Genomic DNA, 25,387 nt, shown 5'->3' on the forward strand with positions numbered 1-25,387 from the left:
CACGCTGACATATTTTGTATTTTTAATACAGTATAGCTTGATTCAATAGTCATAAGAATGATAAAGTAATAGGTTATAACTGAACAAATATAAAATTAATGTAGATAACTGTATATTCTGGGCAATCGTATGAAAACAGTTGTTGAATACCATAGAAAAATAAAATTGGGCATATTTTTCATCATTGAAAGGAAAAAAAAAACAATTCTGAAATCAGAGTGCAGGAGGATGGCAGACTTAAAAAAAATGCTTCACTACAAGCAAATTCAATATGAATTCTGTAGTAAGAAACAAGTTTTGTTTTGTTTTTTTTTCACCCGGCAACAACATAACGCAAAGAATGACAGACAAACACTGAGATTTTGTACATATACTCTATAATAATGGCAAGGTACTGGGACCAGATGAAAGCACAAATTACAACCACAGTCTGTAGAACATAAACGTAACAATAATATTGAAAATATAAACCTTCAGACATAGGTTGGGACGCTCAAGTCACTTTACAGGGTGTAGGCACACGTTCCTGCATGCTTTAACAGCTTTCTTTTATTCTTTTCAATTTCTGTGTAAAAAATAAATCCTTGTCCCAACAAAGCTCTATGCAGATGTTTACAGTAAGCAAAAAGGTAAATGGTTTCAATTTAAACACTGGTAAAATGAACAATCATCCCAGCGTCACACCTAGACCTACAGAACTGCTAAGTTTGATTTCATCCCCATCCATGGTCATCGTGGCTAATCTCAGAGCACATTGGGAGTAGGTAGAAAGTGCTAAGACATGATTTGTGTAAAAAATAAAAAGTATTGCACTACTCATGAGGTCTTAACTGATGATTTACACAGCTTCAATGGCATAGTCACCGCAGCGCGGACTGCTCTAAACAGAGGTGTGTGTGTGTGTGTGTGTGTGTGTGGTTTAGCACTACATTCCGACAATCATTTCGGCATGATGGCACTGCTAGTGAGCAAAGGCGAACGTAGACACTGGCCACTGTCTGGAGGCAGGAAGTCTCAATATCAGGTGAGATGGAAGGTTTCAGTGGATACATTTGAAGAGGAATTCACATGGACAGTGATTTCATGACATTAAAGGGAATGTTACGTCCAGTTGGGAGTATATCGCCTGAAAAATTGTAGATGTGCTTTATTACAGAAGCTTAAAAAAAAAAGGAGAAAAAATCTGTTTTTTTTTCCCCCAAATTAGCATGATAAGTTTCCAAAAAGAACACATTCCCCTGTTCTTGTCTGAATTAATCCATCGTGAAAAATGTTTCTCGTTAACAATTGAGAATTGGATGCCAATGTGCAGCGGATTTATGTCCTGGTCGCTGCACCACACTCGTGCCTCCTCCGGCCGAGGGAGGGAAGTCCTCCTGGTGATTCCACACGTGACAAAGGAAGCATGTGGTATTTCACGGGGTTCCCCAGAGGGACGGGGGAGGGGTGTTGGTGGAGCAATGACCAGGACAGTTTGGTTGGGTGAATCGCTAATGTACATTTAGGAGAAGAAGGAAAAGATTTTTAAAAAAGAAAAAAAGAGCATGTTGTCAAATGTGTGCTCAGTAAGGTTCCAGTGAGAACTTCTCAATGGAGGCACTTATGTTCAGCCTCAGTATCAACGTGTGTGTGTGTGTGTGTGTGTGTTTGGAAAGTCAACAAATTTAGGAGAAAAGCACTGAATCAGAAAATGAGAGCCTTTTTTTCTCCCCCTGAAGAATATTTCTCATCACCTCAGAAACGGGAGATGAATTTTCTTGAACGTATTCAATTAATTCGGACCAACATGGATTTTTCTCCCCTCAGGTGAATGCTCCTGGACGTCAGTCACCTCTCCTCACCGTCGTTCAGCCGTATTTGTCGTGACAGAGGAGATGGCATCTTGCAACCTCAAAGAATTTCTCGGCAAATAAAACTTTTGGACCGCGTTGTTGTGCGGCATTAAAAAAAATAAAAAATAAAAAAAATCAAGCAGCAGTTTGACCTCTCTGTGTTCAGTCGGACGCTCCTGAGACGACGCAAAACTGGCTCGTACCATCTACTCGATATAAACCTTGTGCTAAAAGTGAACTGCGGTCAGCTGAATACTTAATGGACTCGCGAGGTGTGAAAACAAGCAAGTTGCTGCGTGACTGTGACCGTCGCGCTCTAGAGTAAAAGCTGTGCGCCCATTTAAAGAATTATATCACCCAACTTTGAAACAGAGATGACGCTTGGCCTCCATATCAGTTGAAACTGAAGAAGTTGATGCAGCAGGTTGGTCACCACAACTCCACGTCAGCTCTTTTCTAGACTCCTGTTACGTCTTTCGGATATCGGACACGTAGGTAGAGGAGGTAACTAAGCTAAGGAAGCAGCTGTCCGAAAGGTCACGTAGCTTCTTGGAGCATGACGGCCGCAGTTTGGAATTGGAGAAAATTTTTGATCTATTTCATTGTTTTGCAGTAAATGGTGTTTTAACTGACAAGTGATCAGCAGGGGCGGCTACTCCTCGATGGTCCCTAAACCACTGGTTTAAAGTCTCAAATAAATAAACTGAAGGTTATTGAACATACACTTGAACCTGCCAGTCGCTACAGCAGTTTGTTCACTCTCCCACCTGTTTCTCAAACACGTTAAACAAAAACAGAGTGTCACATGAATGTTACTTCACTGAAACATCACACGATGTTCTTCCTTATCACGGTCTCGGTTCTGGCATGTCGATGAAGAATGGCCTGGTTAGAAAACACAGCTCCTGCAAGGAAGCTAATTTCCAGAGCTCACTATTGGTCAGACAACACAACACGGGGTTAACAGAATGACTCCTGAAATCTCAGGGTTCGTGGACTGGTTAGGGAAGTCAGGTCTGAAGCTCACTGATTGGCTGGGAGCAGACCTTGCCTTTGGGCATGCTCCAAAATGGCATTGTAGCAGAAGTAGTACTGGTCAGGGGTTTGAATGCTGTAGGCCCTCTGTGTTCTCATGCGCCGCACCGCCTGGCACACATTTAGCGAGCCTACGTCCTGCAGCTGGGACAGACAGATGTCCAGGGCACAGAAGGTACCTGCAAAAATATAAAAAAAACAAAAACAAAGCGGGACACTTTTTTTTAAAAATGAAACAACTGAAGCAAGTTGAAGCTTCAGTACTCAACCATGACTCAAAACCTTTAAACCTCATTAACTGAGCTCCAAAGCGCATTCATAATGCATTTCAAAAAACTTGACATCTGTGTAAAAGGTTAATTTTTTTCTATTTGCCAAAAAAAACTTGCCAACATCTGGCTTTTGTCTGCAACAGGAGAAATGTCCAAATATACTTGAGCAATGTTGCAGCACGATGAGAATACTTCATGAGCTGCTCGTCTTCCAGCTGCTGTTCACTCGCTCGCTGTATGTCACACCAGTTATTGAACCAACTGTATGAGTGCAAGCAGTGTGTGTGTGTGTGTGTGTGTGTGCCTGACACACTAGTGGATTTTCACTCCCATTCCTGTGATGAAATATACAGTAATCCTAAGCAGGGAGATTCCTGACCCAATGACAGGCTTATACAGCTCAGGACTGGAGCGACACGCGAGTATGGGCCAGCGTGAATGGGTCAAGTGTGAGGGCACCCTAACTTTGTTCAATCACTGTTGAGTGACGATACAAAACAGCAATCGCTGAAAGTTCTCTCTGTGTGCATTAGTGGACAGTTGTTTTTTGGTTGTTGTTTTTTTAGGTGATTTTTCTTATGTTTAAAAACCCTGCATGCATGTGGCAGAAGAAATGGTGTACAAAGTGAAGAGAGTGGTCGTAATGCCCAGAATCAGTAGTTACCATCGCTAGGACCTCACCTGTTCTGCCAATCCCTGCACTGCAGTGGACCACCATCGGGGGTCCCTGCGGGTGTCCTGTCCACTGAAGTCCCAAAGCCTTGACCATTTTCCTCTGCTGTCTCTTCACAGCTGCCAGGAAGTCGATAAGAGTCACTGCTGAGGTGGGGACGCCGTAGTCAGGCCAGCTGAGGTACTGGAAGTGACTCACATGTCTCTGTTCACATGTCTGAAGAGATAAAAAAGGAACAGAGGACAGGTTACAAGCTAGTCCTGCATTACTGATGAGATTCCGAACACGACATTCTGCTCTTTGAGTTCTTCTGAATTCATTTATATACAAGACAGCATTCATGACTTGTCCTCCGGGCCTGCTGTGGCAGTCAAGCATCAACCTGCTCATGGACTCTAGAATGCCACCGAGTAGAAGAGGGAGGGGTTTGATGGCTCTGGAAACTCTGATGCTTCTGTTATTGAGTGTGTTTACATGCACATGAGCTTCCTGGTTTTGATTATATTGGTGTTTATTTGAGAAACTTTCTTCCCAAGTGGAATTTTTTTGATGGTTAACATCAATGCATGTTTCATTACTGCCACCTACTGGAGTTTGCAACCTTGACAACCATGAGAAATTTTGCTACTCACGTCCCTGCTTACACGATTCCAACAGTATTTATGTTTCTGATTATTTGTGTTAAAGTGGTGTGACGTTTCCTTCCGCGATGGTTCTATCTCTTCTTTCTGCCAGTGACGCAGTTCTCTTGGCTTCTTCTTCCAGCACATGCCTGGCAGATGTGCAGCCAAGTGGATGACATGTGAGTGTGGAACTCTGAAGGGCATATTCCCATATTTGTTTTGCTCAAATTCAAGAGCTGAAGTGATACGGTTGGTCACCAGAGAGAAAACCACAGCTGGATGTTGCTACGAATATTTGTTTTCGCACAACTCTCACTACTCCGAGGTTGTTTCACGAGTGTATTCTCTACCCAGCGGCTTCACCTCAGTGTTGTGCAGTTCGAGGGTGGTGTGGTTGTAGTGGGTGTGGTGATCGACCCGTTGGTTCACCACTGCCATGTGGCCATAGACCTCTTGCCCCCCTTCGTCCAGGGGCCAGTACTGCCCACACTTCCTTCGACTGCCCTCGTCTGTCCTGCAGCACAGAAATATTTCATTTACTTGAAGAATTTTTAGACCGAGAACAGTTGAGCCTTAAATTAGAAACTGGAGAATCGACTCAAATGACCTGGTTGTCATGACGATAACAAGCACATTTTGTTCCCAAACCATTCTCCAGAAATCCCCATAGGTCTTCTCCAGTGGTCCTAGAAAACAGAAGAGTCCACAGAAATGATTTTTCTTATTGAATTTAGTCAATAAATGTAAAAGAGCATATCAAGCTAATTGCAGTCCTGGACATAACATCTATTCAACTGTGGCTTTTAGCTTCGCTCCAAAAAAACAAACTGCATCACAAGGACAAGAAAAGAAAAAAAAGAGAGAGAGAGAGAGAAAGGGCGAGAGAGAGAGTCAAAAGCATTTCTCCTCTGCATCATCAGAGCTTATCAAAACATGGCGACTCTCTCAACCCTCTCATTTGTTTGAGTTGTGTTTACGGCTCTTAACTTCTCTCAGTTCTACTCTCAAATACAGACGGGTCAGTCGGGTTTTACGCGGACTGAAGCATCCAACACCTCACCTCCCTCCCTGACCATCGTTGTGAGAGACAAGAGCGACTGCCGCCGGTGCAGAGCTAAAATTAACGTTGATCCCGGACACATTTCTGACGTGAGTCTGAATAGAAGCCTCAACATCACTAGACGTATGATGCCAATGTTACATTTCTATCTGATATTTGAAATTTTAGTAAAAAACAACGATAGAAACACGATTTGTGTTGTCTAGTTAAATCTTCTCCGTTTGCCTGCAACATGATGGTAATCACAGGAACCTAGAGAGTATGACGGACAAATCTGAGTCGAGTTGTCGTACCTTGGGTACCAATGTACGCGTTCTTCTGTTTGTAGCCGTCCATGAAGCTAGCATTGATGTAGTCGGACCTCTGTAGAGAAAGAAAGTTTTGTCATCAAGTCAGTAAAGCATCTTGAGCGCTCAGTTCAAGCTTGAATGACGCTGTAGTCGTAACGACTGCCCATCAAAGATGAGAGCAGCCGCATTTTGAGGCCTGGCATATTTCTTTATCGTCGAGAGTGACCAGAAATAATAGAAGCGCTTCATTATTCGGTATGAAAAACATCTGTAATGTCAATATTTCCAAGCACACCAACCTCATTCCTTCTGGGTTTCAAACGAACTCTTGTTTGATCAAGGCACAGCACGTCTCCATAGCGATTCCTCTCCAGATTGTAAGCTGCTCTGTTGACATTTTCCAAAGATTATTAGTGACATCTACAGCTGTAGCCAGATTTAGCCCTGAATTTAGCATTAAAAAAGAAATCTGATATGTGCTAGAAGTGAGTTTCTGGTAAAATGACTACACCGAAAATGTAATTTGAATGTGTTTCCCTCCAGCAGAGAAATAATGCAGTAATTAATGATGCATCATCAAGTAATACAACTGTGACTGTGTCCTATGTCCTCTTATTCCCGTAAGAGACAACAGATACAGGAAACAGCTCTTTCCTATTCAGACTGATGCTGTAGGTTCCATCTTAATCATCACAAACATTACAACAATAATTTAAATGTTAACAAAAAAATGTGTGAATGTAATGAAACAAGTAAACTAACTCGTACCTTTTACGAAGTGACAGTTATATATAAGTACAATGTAATAACTCCTATTCTCACAATGTCTGGTGCTTTAAACGTACTGTGCAAAGTGGAAAGTTCCAGGCGGCAACTCTTTACGGAGCTCCTCATACTCCTGGTGGATGCCCGAGCGCTGAAGCCTGCCGAGGTGAGCCAGCAGCTCCTGTGGGCGCATGGATTCCGGTCCGGGAACGTGAATGGAAGTATCTTCCAAAGGAATCCCCACCAGCTCATCCACAGGGTCTGCCTGGCCGTTCTGACCCGCCAGGAGCTGCTGGTTCCAGCTGTATGCATCCAGGGGAAGCAGGCCGCCCAGGTGCTGAGGGAGACAGTCTCTGGGGAGGTGTTGGCGCAGCTCCGCCATTTTGACCATCTGAACCTGGAGTTAGAAGACACAGGATTCAAAGGATGAGTGTAGAATTTTAAAACCTGTTTGACATTTTTGGGGTCAAAAAGGATATATGGAAATAGGGTGGTTCACTGGGAGGGATGCTGTCTGTTACAGGAACATCACATACACACCTAGAGGCCACCCAATACAACCACAGGGGTGTAATGAGGGCGGGGCCATCACGTTCCCCACCCAGATATAATATGAACGGCAATTATTGGAGTGGGGCCAACACTGAGACAGCTGCTACTAGGCCTTGTGTGTGTGTGTGTGTGTGTGTGTGCGCATGTATGTTCCATGGATGTGTGTGTAACACGTGACACAAGTTTTGCTCTGAAATCTTGCCGGATGCGATTTGTTCCACGAAAACAAGCGTGTATCTACGTGAGGGACAGTCAGAGTGCATCTGAAGAGAAGAGTGCCGAGTTGTCAGGTGACTTTTCTCTTTGAGGATTTCCAAATATGACAAAATGATGTGCTGCGATTTGCAGTGGCTTCACAAATGATCTCAGTGGGACGCCGACATGCTTAAGGTGCTGCTCCACATGGATGAAAACACTCCATCTGTGCACCGCCATGTTAGCAGTGACCGTTTTGACCGGGATGAACTGCTGTTCGAATAGGAGAAGAAATCTTACACCACAAGACTTTTACTGGAGGAAAAATGCCACTCTGGCAGTAGAAAACAGCAGGATAAGAACGAAACAAACAGTCACAGTAATAAACAGGTGGGAGCTCAATAAGAAGGACCACCTCTGCAGGGATCCTTTCCATAATATCATCAGGCATTTAACTAGTAATATGAGCAAGTGCGAGGGATGCACTTTGACTCTGCTGCCTCATGAGTATTTGCCAGTTACAGCACAATATTGGAATCTGATTTTTTTTGTTTGTTTTGCTCCTATTAATCATTAAGACCCACAAACATGGGAGAGTGGGTTTGAAAACACCAGAATGATCCTTGAAGACTGCAGCTTTCTCTCAGCCTGGAACTGTCCCAGTGACACAACAGTTCACGGTTTAATAAACCCTTGTGAATTTTGAAAAAACAGCAGCATTTATTTAGCTCCATATTCTTACTCTCCAACCTGAATAACCTTGAAAAAAAAATCGTTAACAATCAGATGACATTTATAGCCTGGGAAGACGTTTGTGGTGGGGTGATCAGTCTAAACGATTAAGCGTTAACATCCAAGGCAGCAGGAGGGATTAGTGTTTGAGGAGAAACCTCTTATCTAATGATCACTTCAGCAAACAGCGATCAATCCCACCCAACAACTCATCTATTCTCTCTCAGTCTCTAAATCTACTCCCAGTGAAGCGTAAGCCTGAGGGGTGAAGAGCAGAGCTTTACCCTCTCCCTCAGTTTCTCCTTCAGAAGCAGGCTGAGCAGGTTGTAGGGGACCCGGAACCAAACAGGGGCCCCGACAATCAACACCTTCTTGAGCCTGGCAGGGAACGCCCCCTAGTGGATGGACACAGCACAGGACAAGTTTAACAAACTATAAATAATGAGAAATGAAACAGCATGAGTTTCAATTTATTTAGACAATCGTGAGGTTTGAAAAGCTGGCTTTGCTCAGTACACACAGACCTCCCTCTCCTTTAGTGGACGCTTTCTGTAAGACAACACCAATCATAAACATACACACATTTTTTTTTCCCCCACTGAATTTGTCATGCTCTCTTTTTTACATCGGTGTAAAGCGACTAGGGAGAGAAAAAAGGAACGGTTTCATACACAATTCAAGGAGCCATAGCAAAGTTTTTAGTTACACAAGGGAGCAAAAGTTCGAGAACAAACAAATCTGATGTAGTGTCAACTGATAAATTAAGCAGTATTTCACAGCCATGGAGGACACAAATCAACCCCTCAACCCTCACAGGACAAAGGAAACAACTTTGCATCAACTGTGTCCTTAACAGCAGTGATTGAGTTCCATCAATGGCAGAAAATTGGGAGAGCAATCCTGGAATTGAAGCGGGTGAGTTTACATCTAATGTTTACTCTCCCCGTAAATGAATCTTTACTGTGTTTTCAATGATTTGCAGTGCTGTGATTCAAACCTTCAGTAAGTTGAGGATCTTCTTGCTCAGATCCAGCTCAAAGTTTGTGTAGTTGGAACCCGCCATGTCGTAGATAAACACCAAGCCGTTCCTCTGGGTCTCAAAGCTGCGGGCAACAAATGAGTCAGGTAAGAACGCAAACAGCAGATTTACACTCATCCATTCAGAAAACGGCGAAATTTTTCTTAAAAAACAAAAAAGCGGCATAATGTCACATTTTGGAAGAGAATATTTTAAAATGTCTGTCTGAAAATGGGCTGAAGTTATTTCTGAACAGTTGATCAAATAATTCAGCTTTATATTTTAGTTGAGCTTCGAGCAAAATACACTTTTACCTGGATGTTCTTACCCCTTTTGCCAGCTGATTGTATAAATATTAAACAACAAGTTGTTAAAATTTCTTAGAAGTCACTGTGAATAATTTAGGTGATGAGAGGTGGGTGACATACATTTCATAGAATCATAATATGAATTTCTTTCAGTTTTTAAAAAAATGTAGCCTACTGTTTTAATTGGCCTTACGAAAACACCTAAGTATTTTTATTCTAAGCTGTGAAAACTTAAGTTTATCTTACAAAAGCTCATTTTAAATCCTGTCCATCATCGAAATACTGAAGAAAACAAAACAAAAAAAATGTACATTTGGTGAGAAAACTAAAATTCCAGTGAAAATGCAAACACCCACACTCATAGCATTCAAAGGATAAACACGTGGATATGTAGCAAAAGTACAAATCTGGTTTAAATAGTTCAATTACACCTGTAGTTGTGTGATATTTAATGACATTTCAGCTCTATGGGGGAAGATTTTAACAACTTGTTACAATGCATTACCCTTGGGATGAGGAAAGAAAATCAGATTCGATTAATCTATTATTTGCATGTTCTTATTTTAACATTTTCCCCTATCCAGACTTCAGGGAAAGTGAGCCTGTTTTGGATGAACTGATGATGCATTCTGCCTCCAGCTAAGAGTCATCAGGAATGACTGATTACAGGGTTTTCCTTCTAACTCTAACTTGATTTCCACGAATGAAAGAAAACTTCAGCACCGGCCCAGAGTGTTAAAACAATGCGTATCAATCCAGGAGAAAAAACTGACATTGACTAATCCAAACAGGAAGCCATTAGTCAGGTTATCCAGCCGGAGAGACTCAACGTTGGCAGCGTCCTCACCTCTCCACAGCACGATCCAGGAGGTAGAAGAGAGCTTGAAGCACAACGTGGTTGCCTGTCTTATTAGGATGATGAAGCTTGGCAGTGTACAAGGCAATGGAGGCCCCCGAAGGATCCCGCACACTCTGAAATACATAATTACAGGTTACGTCAGCATTCTCGTTCACCCCACCAACTCATTTGCTTTGAAAACGAAGTGATTCTCCATATGTCATGACTAGACGTCTGTGAGATCCCGGCTCATCATCGGCAGTAAAAACCAGGAAAGCAAGTCATTCTCTATCAACTCATTTCTCAGAAAGCAAAATTGTCTGAATCACATGTTTTGTCATAGAAATCATGTGGCTGCTGTTCAAGAGTATGACCGCAAAGCAGCAGATGCAAAAATGACGTCTTTTCAAAACGACCACAGGGGGGCACTTGAGTTCACACCCCGGGTCCTAGCCCGCTGCCAACATTTCAGCAAGGAGGAGCAACTCCAGTAAATAATGACGCTGTTGTCACTGAGGGAGAGTAACACAAGACATTTTAACAGTGTTGAAGCTTTTTGTTCCATGAGGACCAGCTGGATCTCTATGTTAATGACGCGGCTGACCAGAAGTACTCCGGAACAGCCTTTTGTAAGCAAATAAGCGTGTGTTCTCGGGCACGGCAGCTAAAAATACATCAGATAGGATATGAAGCCTGCTGCTGCTGAGGCTGGAGAAGTCCGACGTCAGACAAGAGAATGTGCAGCATCAATGCCACTGTGGCACGTCAATGAGGAAGGAAGGAGGGAAATGCAGGGAAGTGTGTAGCTTTATTTTGGGGGGGGGGGGGGGGAGCAAAAGGCTGCATTTATTTCCTGACAGGATAGACACTTGGTTGGTGGATTTGTGAGACCTTTTATTAACTGAATAATGCTGTGTCCAAAGATTAGTGGAGGTGTCTGTTGATTTGGATCAATATGAACCAAAAACATATCTACAAAAATGAATATTCTAGTCTTATACTGACCATTCTTGGCCTCTAACTTTGTCTTCTCAAAGCTAAAGTTATTAACCTGGTTTATAATCACAAAAATATGTAATCTAAATGGGTAAAAGTAGGCAATTAAAAAAAACAAAGTAAATTCTGATCACATACCTGCATTTACTGCTACTCTTTGAGTAAATTACACGATGTATTAAGTTTAAAGCCTCGTAATAAATCAATGACGTCACCTGCGACATGTTTTATTCTAAAATCAAACACCAGACTGACGTTCTTACCAACACAGTGAACTTCCCACTCAGCAGCTCGGAGCGCAGAGGTTCCTCCTGAGGCTGAAGACGGACAATTCCTTCTTTAAGGCGAGTTTCCTGCAGAAAACGGATCACAGCAGGTGAAATCAAGCTCGGGAGCGACCACAAACCACGTCACGGTGAACAATAGATTCACACGCCCAGCATTCCTGCCAGGAGATTCCTTCTGTTTCCACCTCCCCTCCCAACCCCTTGCGAGCTGATCATAAAGACAAGCTTGAGACGCGTGACGTCCGTTTGCTCTTTTGCTTTAATACTGAGAACCTGCGAGGCAAACGTGAGTGACTGAGGGCTCGACTGTTGACTGAAAACTGGGGCAGAGCAGGGGGAGATGTCTGAAGGAAAATGTCCCCAAAAAAGTTGATACACGCTGATGTGTTACATTTGTGTACGCCGTCAATATTGGTTATCTCGCAACTGCTTTCCTCACACAAAGACTTGGTGTTTTTGATACTTCCGCTCGCTGATTTTAATTGAAATACATCATGTTCTAGCAGAAACTACTCACAGTAGATGGTGCAATAGACAAACGCTTGTGTGTTCTACTGAAACCACCACCAACAGTTTTGAATGCCAGCAACCCCCCCCCCCCCCAAACCTAGTGCTATACTGGAAACTTTCCCCCTGAGTTTGTTCTGACAAATTGCTTGTACCCAGCCTCTGTCCTGGCGCTGACGCAGCATTAAACCCAGTTAAATGAAGCGTGGCGTGGCAGGGGAGACTAATCCTTCTCAAAGTCACATTTAAGCCATTCCTAAATGAGTGGCGTTTATGCAGGTTGACTATTTATTGCTTGAGTAAGAACCCACCTTAGTGAATGCAGTGACTTTACTAAAATTAGGTGGTAAAAATCCCGCAATGTCTCAAAGCTATTCAGGTCATTAGAGTCTGAGTGAGACGCCTGGGAACTTTCCGTTCGGTGGATAAAGCGGAGCAGATCTGAGCAGATAAATACTGTTTTGCAAGAAACAAAAGGAGACATTATCCTAAACTTCCTGGTTGTTTTTATGTGGCTGAGAGGAAAGAGGTGATTATGTTATTAGCTTATTTTAGGATCCTGCAGTAAATGAGACCTGCAGTCTAATCCACTGGTCCTGCCCCTGAGAGATTCATCTTGCTCATCATTTTCCGCTTTGAGGATAAGAATATCACCAAGGTCACCCAATGCTATTTCAGTGGAGAGAACGCTTCTCTTGCACATCCACTCATGTTAAGTCCTCTTCTCAGCTGCCTCACAACTATTCCAGAGCAGACACCTATAGCAGATCTAGATATGTGGAGGTCTGACAGTGGGACCAGCAGCAGTTCCCCGTGCACCAAACAAACAGGAAGCAAAAAAGAAAAAGATCAGCTATGTTACTAATAGTTGCATGAATACTCGTGCACCTCAAAGAATGGCCTCAAAAGTGTTCAAGAAAGGCTCCAAATGACCATAAGGCCTCATTGTATTTCATGGGTTCAATCTAAACCCAACATGCCCTTCCCTGAGAAGCCTCCTCTGCTTCAGGCACTCTGAATAAGCCCCGCCCTCTTGAAACAAACCCCTGGGACAAGTTTTTTTTTTTTTTGGTGCATCTGCTTAGGCCATCTCTTACTGGGGCTCAATGAAACAGGCCTTGTGTTGCTGCGCTGTGGGCGTGACGATGCATGATCTCGCCCTTCCTACCTCTGCGTCAGCCTCAATCAGCCCATGACAGCAGAATGACTGATAACTAGAACATCGCTGAATGAAAAGTGTCGCTTCAGCTGCAGGTCAGATTTATGTTTTGTTGTTTGTGACTTGGTATCAGTCAATTCTGTCTCTTCTCAAATTCTAGACAGACAAAAACAACCACTGGACTCTGCGACTGTGTTGTTATAATTCAAATATTACATCAAATTACACAAATTGCTGTTCGGAAGTAAAGTGTGAGCAAGAAAAGGAAAGATGCAGAAGAAAGATGGCACCAACGTGGGTGTGAATTCTGCCTGAAATATTGATACGTATGGTTTTCCGTAGCTGAACTGTATTTTTAACCAAAACAACCTGCAACTACACCTTGTCAACATTACGCAGATCTAAAATGATTCATTTCCATCGCTAGAAGGCTCCTCTGTAGGGCACATTTCTCGGCCGAGGCCAAAATATGAATATTTCATATATGAAAGTGTTTCAGTGGTATCGATACCACCAACACCAGCGGCACTTCACTGCTTCCACTTCCCCCTGACAGTGCTCACATTCATTCACTCCCTTACACATCACTCCTCTCACTCGCCTCTGGTCAGCTCTGGTGGCAGCAAAAACTGTCTGGAAAATACTTTGCATTTAAGGCAAATCATAAAGAAAGAGAGCAAGCCTTTACGCAAGGACAGACACTAATGCTACAACTTTAGCAGAGCACAGAAAGTGGCTACACACATCCATCAAGATTAGATTGGTTCCCCACAACCAAAGCTTTTACCACGACACTCTGCCTGCCACCAGGGGGTATGAGTCAAAATGGAAGAACGTAGCTATATCCACAGACGAAGTGAGTAGGGATGGGTTGTATACATATGTGGACTACATTTCTCTGTTCATAATTATTTTGCCTGACTCTGTGACTGACTCATTTCCATGTTCTGTCCTTACCCTGTAGCTGTGGAATAGCTCAATGGCACGGAGGACATCAAACTTGCGTGCCATGAGGAACTTGACGGCCAATTCCTTGGAAAGTGGCGACACTCCATGCTGACTGGTCCACTTGTTGATTTCCTCCAGAAACTGCCTGGTAGCCTGAAACAGACACAGATGTGGTCACAAACATTATACTCTCATAATCGCAGGGTCAAACAGGAAGGAAGTGAAACTAGGCTTTAAACTTGATACATCCTCCGAGGCGGTCTGGCAGACCTGTGTTTAAAATGTTGTTGCATACATCTGGAGGACTGAGGCTGCTCACTGTGGGTTCATGTACAGTATGCCAGGAAAGGCAGGTACAAAATAAAATGACATTTCTTACATGCGTACTTCCTCTTTGCTGATGATACTGCACTTATGACCACAGCTCTCTGAGGGAAGCTTTTAGCTTATTGTGTAAGCCATGAATTGACAACAAAATACATGTAAACACCAGTTGTGAGGTCACTAGGGGAGGTCTCGACGGTTGGTCTGTCAGGGAACCTTTGTAGGTGAGAGCCAAGAAAGTTTACTATGAGAATGTGAAGATGGAATCCGGCTCGACTGGTGCGTGACATGAAGCTGTAACAATGACAGAGGAACAGTGACTTCTCACAGACGAGGGAAGCATCTAGTAATGAAGTACTGAGACATCACATAATTGAGTAGATCCTCACTGACAACAAATTAGAGTTGTTCTAATAACGTCACTCACCACAATTTTATACTTCCGTGATTTTTAGAATTGAATTTGTTCCCTGCAGCTTCTCTCTCTTCATCAGCCACCGAACTGTGATGGTGAGCTTGTAAACGAGCCTCCACCAGCCGTTTTATGATGCACGTGCTAACTAGAGGGCACTCCAGGAGCATTTACCTCTGCCAAGGTCTTATAAAGGGAGTAACCGTAATGCCACACTGTCACTTGGAGACTTCAGAACTCAGCCAAACCTTCGTTTATGTTCAACAGATCTGCCCCAAATATCTCAGGGTTCTACACTCCTTTACCAAGTCTGGTATCAATCAGTTTCATAGTTTTCAGCTACAAGCAGCACGAATCCCATTATCTCCTTGGTGGAGGAAGTAATTAGGTTGTTTTGACATCTGCAAGCCTGCAGGAATCAGAGAGGGTTTGTTTTTTTTTTTTTGCAGAAAAGCTAGAAAGTTCTATTTTCATCACCAAAAGCAAAGCATATAATCTGCTACCTGTGACAAACATAAAACAGCACACAATCCAACACCAAATATGTAAATTCTGATTATTCTCAAAGCTCATCTTGAGCATAATTTATGCATTTAGCCAGCAGTCTTTCAGGGGCTTCCTGCCCTCCCCCCTGGCCCCCCAACACCATCACCCACACAGTTTGCAAGTCAGCACCCAGTGAATCGTCAAAAGGCAACAGAGGAGGCAATGAAAGCTCACACTTTAAACACAGGGTTCCGCTTCTCTGCTCAGGCACAGCAGCGGCGGGGTGTGCATGGGAGACAGGAAGTCAAGTTCTGGGATTCCACGGCTCTTTAGGAGTACAAAACGATCACTGACAAGCGCCGAGCCGAAGGACAGAATGCCAGTGTCTCTCCTCAGGAAAGCCAGTGCTTTCAAAGACAGGAGGGCCTGAAGCTTCTGCTCTGTTCCAGCACGTTAACATGCAAGGGATGAGGGAGGATTGCACCTGACAGGGCTCATACAGCATTCTCCCAGAGAAAAATGGGTGGTGGGGCTTCAGTGTGAGTCCCACAGTGGATTTTGGATCTCTGAAGCTAACACTGACATAACAAGCTAGAGAGTCAACATTCTAGTAAACTATGGCATGAATATGAACGAAAAATCCATTCTTTACTGTGACTGTACAGAGTATTAACATCGCAAGTCAGTCGAACAGCGAGCCAAACATCTGGATTTGCAAAAGAAAAGTTTGGGATTCATGTTGATTCCTTCTAACAATCACAAATTCATTGTACTTTCACTGAAACCGAGTTCATAGCTTTGCTCTTCTGTTCTTTTCAAATGCACAATAAAAAGATACCAAATTAATTCCACAGCATTGTGATGACTTTTCCAGTGTTACAATCATCAAATTAGAAACTAACCAAATATTTGGATTTATTTGGAGTAAATCAACAGCAAAACTCTGACACTACCACCAACCTTAGCTGCATTTAATGCAAATAACATATTCTCATTGTACAACATACATAAAGAAAGCCTCACACAGCCGCTAGCATGGTTTTAAACACTTAGGCCCAATTCAGACCAATGATCTGCAACACATCTTAATAGTTCAGGAATGTTTGGTTCAGGAAAACTGCAGCAGTGTGAACTGGTAGCTGCAAACAGTTGCATGGACTCAGGGCTTCAGACAATTGATGACATTGGCATGTGTACGCGAACCCAGATTTTCTGCTCTGTTTGGTCTCTGGGTCTTGCTGAACTGATGCTAAAGCTAAATAATTAGAACTGAAATGCAAAACAGGAAGCTTCTGTTGCGCAGTGGTCAGCGCTGTCGCCTCACAGCAAGAAGGCTCTGGGTTCGAACCCCGGCTGGAGCACAGGGTCTTTCTGTGTGGAGTCTCCATGTTCTCCCTGTTCCTGTGTGGGTTCTCTCTGGTACTTCGGCTTCCTCCCACAGTCCAAAGACATCAAGAGGGGACGAGATTGATTGATACTCTAAATTGACTGTAGGTGTGAATGGTTGTCTGTCTCTATGTGTTGGCCCTGCGATGGACTGGTGACCTGTCCAGGGTGAACCCCGCCTCTCGCCCGAAGGCAGCTGGGATAGGCTCCAGAAAATGGATGGAAGCTTCTGTATAGGCTTTGGGCTGGGATATGCATCCTTTGATGCAAAGGGGAAAAAGTCAATATGTGATTTTAACAAAATAGAGCCTAACATCTGGAACAACGCCAAAAAAAAAAAAAATGGTTAAACAGTAACAAGTATTTGGGTGATATTATCTAGTACTTACACACTGTAAAACACAAAATCTGCAAAATTAAGTAGCCCACCACCTATGTCACTGTTTTCTAATTGTTTATGGATTATAAAAACATACTTGACTGCACCTAACCCCAAGAACAACATATGACGTCTCAAAGCCGCTGTCCTTTAACAGAAAGTTCACCAGTCTCATTCCATTTGAATCGTCTAGCCTTTGTTGTTGCTGTGTGAAGCGTTAATCCTTCAGAGTTCGCCAACGATAACTTCCTGTCAGATCGCTGTCAGGTACACTCGGGTTTCCAAGATTTCAGTGTCTGACAGCTGCTCTTTCTCTCTTAGCCTTTTAAGGAGAGCCTGCCAACTCCAGGCAGTGACCCTCTGTTCCTGGAGAAGCCAGTCATGTTTGGTTTTTCTGCACTAGGGGCCATATCCGCAAGAGTGGAATTTGAGGATGGAGCAGTTTGTTTTCATGATAGCATACTGGACTGCAGTGGAAAACTCAGTGTGGAGGAGTAACTTATTTAATTCCTGCAGGATGCATAAATATTTGCTTGGCTTGCTCCTGTTCAGATAAAAGCAGGAGAAGTTCCCCTGAAGCTCTTGATTATTCCTTCTATAACACTTCAATCTCAATCGTCTTAAATATCTTATTTTTCCATCTTCGTCTGTCAATAAAAAAAAATCAGGTTGTTTGTCTCAATGTTGACGGAGACATGAGAAATGGTTTCTGGCCTTCAAAACAAAAAAACAAAAAAACAAGCTAGACTAAAAAAAGAACCTTTTACATTTAGATTTAGATTTAAGGGAACACAGTGTTGGGGAAAGTTTAAGATCGGAACATAAATGTTCCATTTTTTTTTTAAGGCATATAAGCCATCTCACCAGACCTAGAAAAAGCTCTAGGCACACGGAGATTTCCATCTTGTGACCTGAGGGATCGGCTAGAATGGTATACTGACAGCATGATGGATAAATACTGCAGAGCCAGACCATGAAGTGGTGTGTAGAAGAGGAAGAGAATTTCGAATCGTACTCTGAAGGGAGCAGGTAACCAGTCTAGGTTTTGAAGAACTAGTCCGTCTGTCTGTGCTAGAACTGGTGTGACAGAGTTCTTGGTTCAGTCGTAGTCTATCAGTGTCTTGATTGGGAGATTCCTGAACAGAGACTTGCAGTAGTCGCGCCTGCTACGTGCATGAAAACACTTTCCATACTGTAAACCTTGTGGTTGTGGGGGATGTTCATTGATTACTGTAGTTTCTCATTGGTGCCGTTGACAACCGCAATTGAGAACTAAATCATCAGATTCACAGCAGCAGGATCCTGTTGTGCTGCATGTGGAGGATTTTGGAATTACTGAACCAAACTGACTGTTTGGAACAGGACAAACATCCGGTACCAGGGGTCAAAAAGGTTAAGGGTCACTCCCTGAAAGAAGTCACTATTAAACTTCTCAGGAAACTTGTGGCTTTAGATACACCAGGGCTGCACTGTACTGTTCTCATTCTAACTGACACTGGCACAAGAGGCCACATTAAGAGAAACTCACTTTTTTTATATTTGGGTCTCTGATGAGCCGATGAGCACACATAACTGTGAAATTTGACAGATCAAGCCAACGCTCATTAAGAGTAACTGATTTGTCGTGTGTAGTTTCAATAACCTGTTCAGATTTCACAGCACTGAATGCATCACGAGGGGCTCCATTGAAACTGTTGCCACCCTTGCATCTTTCTGTGTGCATGTTCCATCCACAAGTGTGTTTCCATTCCAGGAGACTACGGAAGGTGAACTCCGGTTGTGGTAAGGGGCGAGATGTTTCCAACACACTCGATCTGACCAGTCACACTTGAGTGGGCGTTTTAGAAGAGGGGCGGGGGGGATCAAACAAAGGTTGTCCTAAAATGTACTGTATTTCACAAGTATTTCCCATAAAAACATGCCAATATTGGTAAATGCACCACCGACAGGAAAATATTACACTCGGAATGGGTTTAATACGACCCCTTTCAACTTCTCATTGCTGCAGGCGTTGAGGGGGACGACTGTCAAACACAGTACTCTTTTCACTTTCAGCCCACCGTTGCCACAACTGCGGTTTGAATTAGTCACATGTTCAATAGTTCAGCTATTAGTAAAGCTTTCTGTACATGATCTTTCTCGTCTACGTTCATATTTTCTGCTGCTTCATACTTGTCACACATGCACCAGTTGATATCTAAACTGGTGAAACACCACCTACAACCCTGGTGCTGTACCTGCTGCTCCGTCCCACCGCTCAGGATATTATTTGCGGGAGCTTCCACGGGATCCAGAATAGATAACAGATCTGCTCGTGCTCATATTTCCACCTACATGTGGTGTGTGGACAGGCAACCAAACTGCATCGACACCGGTGTTCAGTCAGTGTGGTCACGATGCATCATCCCTCGCCATCTCCAGAGGCGGTTTGGCCAATCAGATTACAACATGTCCTAATTGACTCCCGGCGGCATTTCCACCTGTACGCTCACGTAGTCAAACCCTCTCCAACTGCATTCTGATACCCCAAAACTATTTTGAAGCCAGGTGTGACTCAGTGAAGGGATGGCTAACTTGGAAAATGGGAAATAGTTAAGGGTGACATCAGCATCAATCCTCCAACTAATGCATTCTTTTATTATGACTATTTCTTAATGGGATTCGGGCCTTTGGGCTAGACTGTAGATGCCATGTTAATCTATTTAGGAATATATGCCAAGCAGCTTCACCTCACTTCAGTCAAATTCCATTTGGCAAAAGTCAATAACAAAACAGGAAGTCAATAACGTCACTCTCTCAATGTTCCCTACTTTCTTTCACTCCACTGCTTCCTGGGAGTAGACAACACACACACACACACACACACACACACACAAACTCTCTCTCTCTCTCTCTCTCTAAAGCACATGGTCAACACACATGCACTCTGTGCCCCCCCAACCCCCACACCCCCCTCTGAGTCTAGTGGATATGCTTTTAACAGCTGCCTTCACAATGAAGTTCCACTACACTCATGTAAACTCCCGAGAGAGAAAGACACACACACACACACACACACACACACACACACACACAGGCACCCCCCACCCCACGAGGCTGTGGATGTAATAAGGGCGTCTGGTACCCTTGCGGGGCCCTGGCTCACACAGGAAATGGAGTAGCCAGATAAGGCTTTCTGTGGGCCAGATGATGAGGAGTCAGATGAGGCGCGAGCATGAGCAGCACCAACTCAGAGGATGATCACTCAGAACGCCGTGACAGCGTTCCCTGGATCTATGTAGAGCTCCAAACCAGGAGGGATGCTGTATTCCATCCTCAGTTAACAGCTTAGTAGCTAAAAGTTACACAGGCTACATCTTTTAAAGTGACTTTGTGGCGATTGTGGAGGCTGCAGTTTCTGGTCTCACTGAGAGAATCAGAGCAGTTCCTAACATACAGTCGCCATTCATGAAGGCTCTTATGAAATATTCTAAAACAAAATTCAGTAACTCGAGTTTACAAAATGACCATCAAGTTTGATGCATCTTTAAAAAAACAACAACAACAACAACGACAACAACTGTTGTAACAGATTCTTTGGCACAAAATATATCAGGATTTCTGGATTAATTTAGCAGTCCAAAATGTACTCAGTTAGTCTGACATAAGGAGACAAAATGCAACATTAAAAGAGCTGGAAGCACAAATTATTTTAGCCTAAAGTTATGAAGGCTCGACTAAATGTAAGCCCAGCAAGGCAGTTCTGATTATTCACATCTGGTGCATAATTAAGTCTAATCTAATTTGAGAATCCTGATCTGATCTCACGTTCAAAAAGACACAATCAGAATCAGTTTTATTGTCATTATACAAGCATACTGAGATTGGAGCTTCCCTTATAATGCAGGGTTCGCAATCTGAAATTCAAATTTTGGTGGCTGTTTGGGTTGTTTTTTTTCCAATCAACATATCAAGAAAGGGAGACTAGTAAACAACAGCGCTACAGAATGAATGGAATTGAATTGCAAATATTCATAAAATGGTAACTGTGTCTAAAAATGCTACTTTAAATTGACTATTGTGTGGCTGCGGACAGCAAACTTCTTTTTGAAACAGAAGGCCACAAAAATCCCATCAGTGTAATTTCAATTAGCTTTTCAAGTGAAAAATTAATATCGTGGTTGCTTAATCGGACAAAACCGAATCGGAAATGAGGTAGGTTTTTTTTTTTTTTTCAAAAATAATCGTACTTAATGTTGAAAATTTTGAAAGAAAAAAAAATCATGGAAAATAGGTCCTTGACACGTTTAAACGTAAATGGCTGCCTTAAAACTTGATTAAATAGTTCTCATTGCCACATCCCTTCCATGCCAAGTTCCTGAACACATTCCTGGAAAATGTGGAGGCTTCAATCTCAGGATATATAAGATACTCGTGGATGCTGACAGAGGCCTGGTTCCACTAAACTTCAGCCTGGGTCGCTGGGAGGAACTGGCAGTGATGCAACCCGAGCAATAATGCGCCAGAAATCGATACATTATTTCCGCTCTGTATTCGGGACTATTTCACAACCGATCCGCTCGCTGCGACGCACAGGGCCGGAGTATACCTCCAGGTGTGGGACCGTGGTCGGAGGCACACAGCCGATATACCGCATAAAAGCAGACACATAAAGAGACTGAGGGCCTACCTGTTCTTCCTCCGCCGTCAAAGTGGCTGCCATGATCCCGTCTGATCACCTTTAGCTGCTCATAAAGTGGAGGATAACGGAGATGTGTGCCTTTGTCCCTCGCGTAAAAAAACAACAACAAAAAAAACAAAAACAAAACAAAACAAAAACAAAAAAAACCCAAAACCCAGGGATTATGGCTCGTCCCTCTCGCTCCAAACTGAAGGCATCTGAACCGCCGCAGCCTGGGCTCAATCTCTCCGCTCTCTGGATGCCGTCTGACTGAGACACACGCAGGCCAACAAGCCCGGATCTGCCATCCAAACTACTGGAGGAAAAGACGCTGCTTGCTGTGTCAGATTTCACCCAGTAGAAGAAAAATTGCAGAACCGGAGAGAAGAAGAAGAAGAAGAAATAAAAGAGGACAGCGGCTGTAGACGAGACTTCAGCGCGGTGGTAACCGGGTTCAGACCATGATCTGCTGCACAGCCGCCTCACCTTCCGCACAACGCAGGGCTGCAGCTTCTCCCAGCCATGAATTGCAAGTTTTTAGCCCCTGAACGTCGCCTTTATGCTGCGAGGGAGATTAGAGGATGTTCTTCCTGCATGTTGCTCTACCCCCCTGGTGGTTGAGACTAGAAAAGGCTCACGACCTCTGCCTCCATTCATAAAAAAAAAAAAAAAAAAAGGGCACCGAGCAGGAAAATCACCATTTTGAGTGTCAGTTTGCATTGGAGGCCCCACAGGACTCTGATATAGATAATTAAACGCACATACACACAACTTCTTTTTTTACTCACATGCATTTGAATGGACTTTGATCTCTTACTTCACTACATTTCCAAGTGGACGCTGTACTTTTAATTTTTTTTTAACTTTACTACATTTAACCCAACAGTTACTTTAAGTAAAAGATTTGGGACACAAATCGAGACAAAACCTGATGAGGGTGATATACTTTGAAATTTTAAGCCTCCCAATTTAGATGACATCATCGGAGCAACACAACTGGAACACACAAGCACACACACACACACACATGCAAACACTCCAGGATAGCATGAGTGTAAGGGGCCATCAGTTAAAGTATTTTTAACACTCCCACCGCATTGGTCAAGCATAGTAAAAGTACCGTACGATTGTGGATTGCAGATTTTTCCTTTCATCCGAGTACTCTCTTCTCTCAGTATTTACTACTACTTAAGTAAAGGAACTGTGTACTTCTTCCACCACTACTTCTGGAGTCCTGCTGCGGGACTAATTTAAACGTATTCTGTTCATGCAGTGGGGAAAACTGAGTGAAAACATTTGTTCTGGTATGTACTTTGAGAACAGTTCCGATGGAGAGGTGCTGGAAACTTGCCAGATAAATATTTTGCACATGGTAATCAAATTCAGGGGAAAATTGTAATTTTAGTCACTTTCACGTGAAGAAATAGCACCAAGGGGATACTCAATTGAATGGAATTTACATGCTTTTGGTTTCTAATCAAGGTGTTGGCCCTCTTGATGATTAATTGTTTGTTTGAGGGTGATTTCGTATTTTTGGCCACCCCATGGAGGTGTGGTTGGGGCACCGCTTGACCCCTCAGATGCTTGAGAGACTGCAGTTGGCGCTCCATCAAAAACATTTTAATCCAAATGATCCCTCTTCATTACTAGAGCGAGTCAGAGCTTGATAATCAAAAACAGGAGGGAACCATTCCTTAGAATACAGTGACAAATTGAATTATTTACAGGAATTCTCCACCCTCACGCACCCCCCCCCCCCCCCCATCAGCAAGTACTACTGGAATAATAAGATACTCAACGCAATGATAAAGCAACTGTGAGCCAGAAACACACTGCAGATCTCTTAACACTGGAAATATAAGATATCTTATTGCCGTGTTAATAACTTTTACATGCCTTGTTACATCTGAGAACGAGACGGACAGGCCTGTTCAGACGTGCAAACTTTTTAATTCTCTGTAGTCCAGTGTGTTTGTATGAGAAAGCGGAAATACATCCATATGCTTTTTTTATATACATGTGTATATATATTTCCTTTTAATTCAAGATCCCACAATAGACAAACTGTAAATAATGAGGCGTGAGAATGTCTGGGGAAAAGGGAGTGGACAACAACAGACTTCCTGTTGTACCAGCCGACATCATGTCATTTGGGAAAATGTGATTGGTCAACCCGAAGCCCCGCCCACATAATGTCCCTGGGGGGAAAAAAAGCTGACTTTAGGTCTTTTGAGTGTATTAAGAACAGGACATAAAAGCATTGAATGGTATTGTCTGAGTTATAAATTGTAGAGGCCTGATGACATATCAAGACCTCCTACTCAGCAAATGTATCAAATCAGTACATAAACAATTACTACGTAATGAAATATAGTTTTAGACAAATGGTCATCACAAAGTTTTTATGAACTTCTACTTTTTGGGGGGTGTTTAACCCCAAAAGTAGTTGTTGTACTCAATACTGTGATTGTGTTGCGTTTGGCTGATTCAGAAGTTTTGTAGACTGAAGATGCATTAAAATTACTTTCGTTCAAAAAGGGAAAGCAAGTAGTCTCTCCAGAATTAAGAGTAAAGTAGAGCACACTAATAAATACTTTATGTTCTTTCTGTTTTTCCACACACTGGTTTCCTGGATTCCAGTGTTTCCAGCCTTTAGTTTAAGCTTTCGTTTGTACTTCTTGTAACAACATATTTATTACATGAACATGAGAACAGTATCAATTTCACACATCGACATAAACGGGAATGGGTTGTAGTGTGTGTCTCTGCAGTTGTTTGATTATAAAGATGGGGCTAGCAGCTGTTAGCTTAGCCACGCTTAGCTTAGCACAAAGACTCGGAATAGCTGGCAGCAGCCCCCCGTTTGTTGAATCAGTGCTCAAAGCAAAGAGTGATCAAATGTGGATTCATAAGGGGAATCTTTCTGGCCTGGCTCATGACTGTCAGTGCGTCCTCATTTTGTTTGTAGTACAAAAAGAGACATATTGTGTTACTTGGTGAGCTTTAGAGGTTTTGGTAGGAGGACTTTGCTCCCTGCTAGGCTACTAGATTCTGGTGTTTCCAGTTTTTATTTGAAGCACATTTGTCTGCTGCCTGCAGCAACATATTGGCTCTACAGGTATGCAAGAAGTATCAGTTTTCACATCTTGACGGAACAGGAAAGTGTTTTGGTACCTCAGGGGATTTGTATTTGACCTCAATGCTTAAAAAAACAACAACAACAAAAGCTAGTTACACCACTGTGTGCACCTAGGAATCAATACATATCTTGGCTTTACTTCATTTTCCACACATTAATACCACAGCGTTTGATTAACCACAACCTCATATTTCGTGACAGGTGCTGCACAGTTGCAGGAGACACAGAAATCGACTTCTTTGCATTGAGGCTCAGCTTTTCGTGTGGGAGCCAGAAAACTGTAACTGAGGACAGACAGGTGCTCAGTTCCTGGAAAGCGATCTGTGCTGCTGACTAATTCCTGAATTCTCGCACCGACCACATGCCTGACTTTGCTCTCTTGCGACAGGCTTCTTCGGTTAAGAGGTGACTAAATGTGAAAGAGAAAAAAAACATTCAGTTGCACCAAGTGTTTATATTTGTTAAACATTTTGTTCTGAAATATTAGAGGTTTGGAGAGGTCTAGAGGTCT

The 25,387-nt window shown here is 43.0% G+C and overlaps 1 protein-coding gene across 1 annotated transcript; it reads right to left on the reverse strand.

Annotated features, from left to right (window-relative positions):
- On the reverse strand, window positions 1-22,459 carry ptpn9a (protein tyrosine phosphatase non-receptor type 9a). The gene is made up of 13 exons (XM_086209594.1): window positions 21,747-22,459; window positions 14,100-14,243; window positions 11,453-11,542; window positions 10,203-10,327; window positions 9,027-9,132; window positions 8,314-8,424; window positions 6,631-6,947; window positions 6,085-6,172; window positions 5,789-5,858; window positions 5,043-5,121; window positions 4,799-4,949; window positions 3,821-4,028; window positions 1-3,046 (listed from the first exon to the last, which is right to left on the reverse strand). The coding sequence occupies exons 1-13, from the start codon at window positions 21,777-21,779 to the stop codon at window positions 2,856-2,858; spliced, it is 1,713 nt and encodes a 570-aa protein (XP_086065720.1). The 5' UTR covers window positions 21,780-22,459; the 3' UTR covers window positions 1-2,855.
- Between the last annotated feature and the right edge of the window lie 2,928 nt (window positions 22,460-25,387).

Source organism: Aulostomus chinensis, chromosome 7, assembly GCF_037954235.1.
Source record: "Aulostomus chinensis isolate RoL2024-O1b breed Wild chromosome 7, RoL_Achi_v1.0, whole genome shotgun sequence".
In the NCBI taxonomy this organism is placed as follows: Eukaryota; Metazoa; Chordata; class Actinopteri; order Syngnathiformes; family Aulostomidae; genus Aulostomus; species Aulostomus chinensis.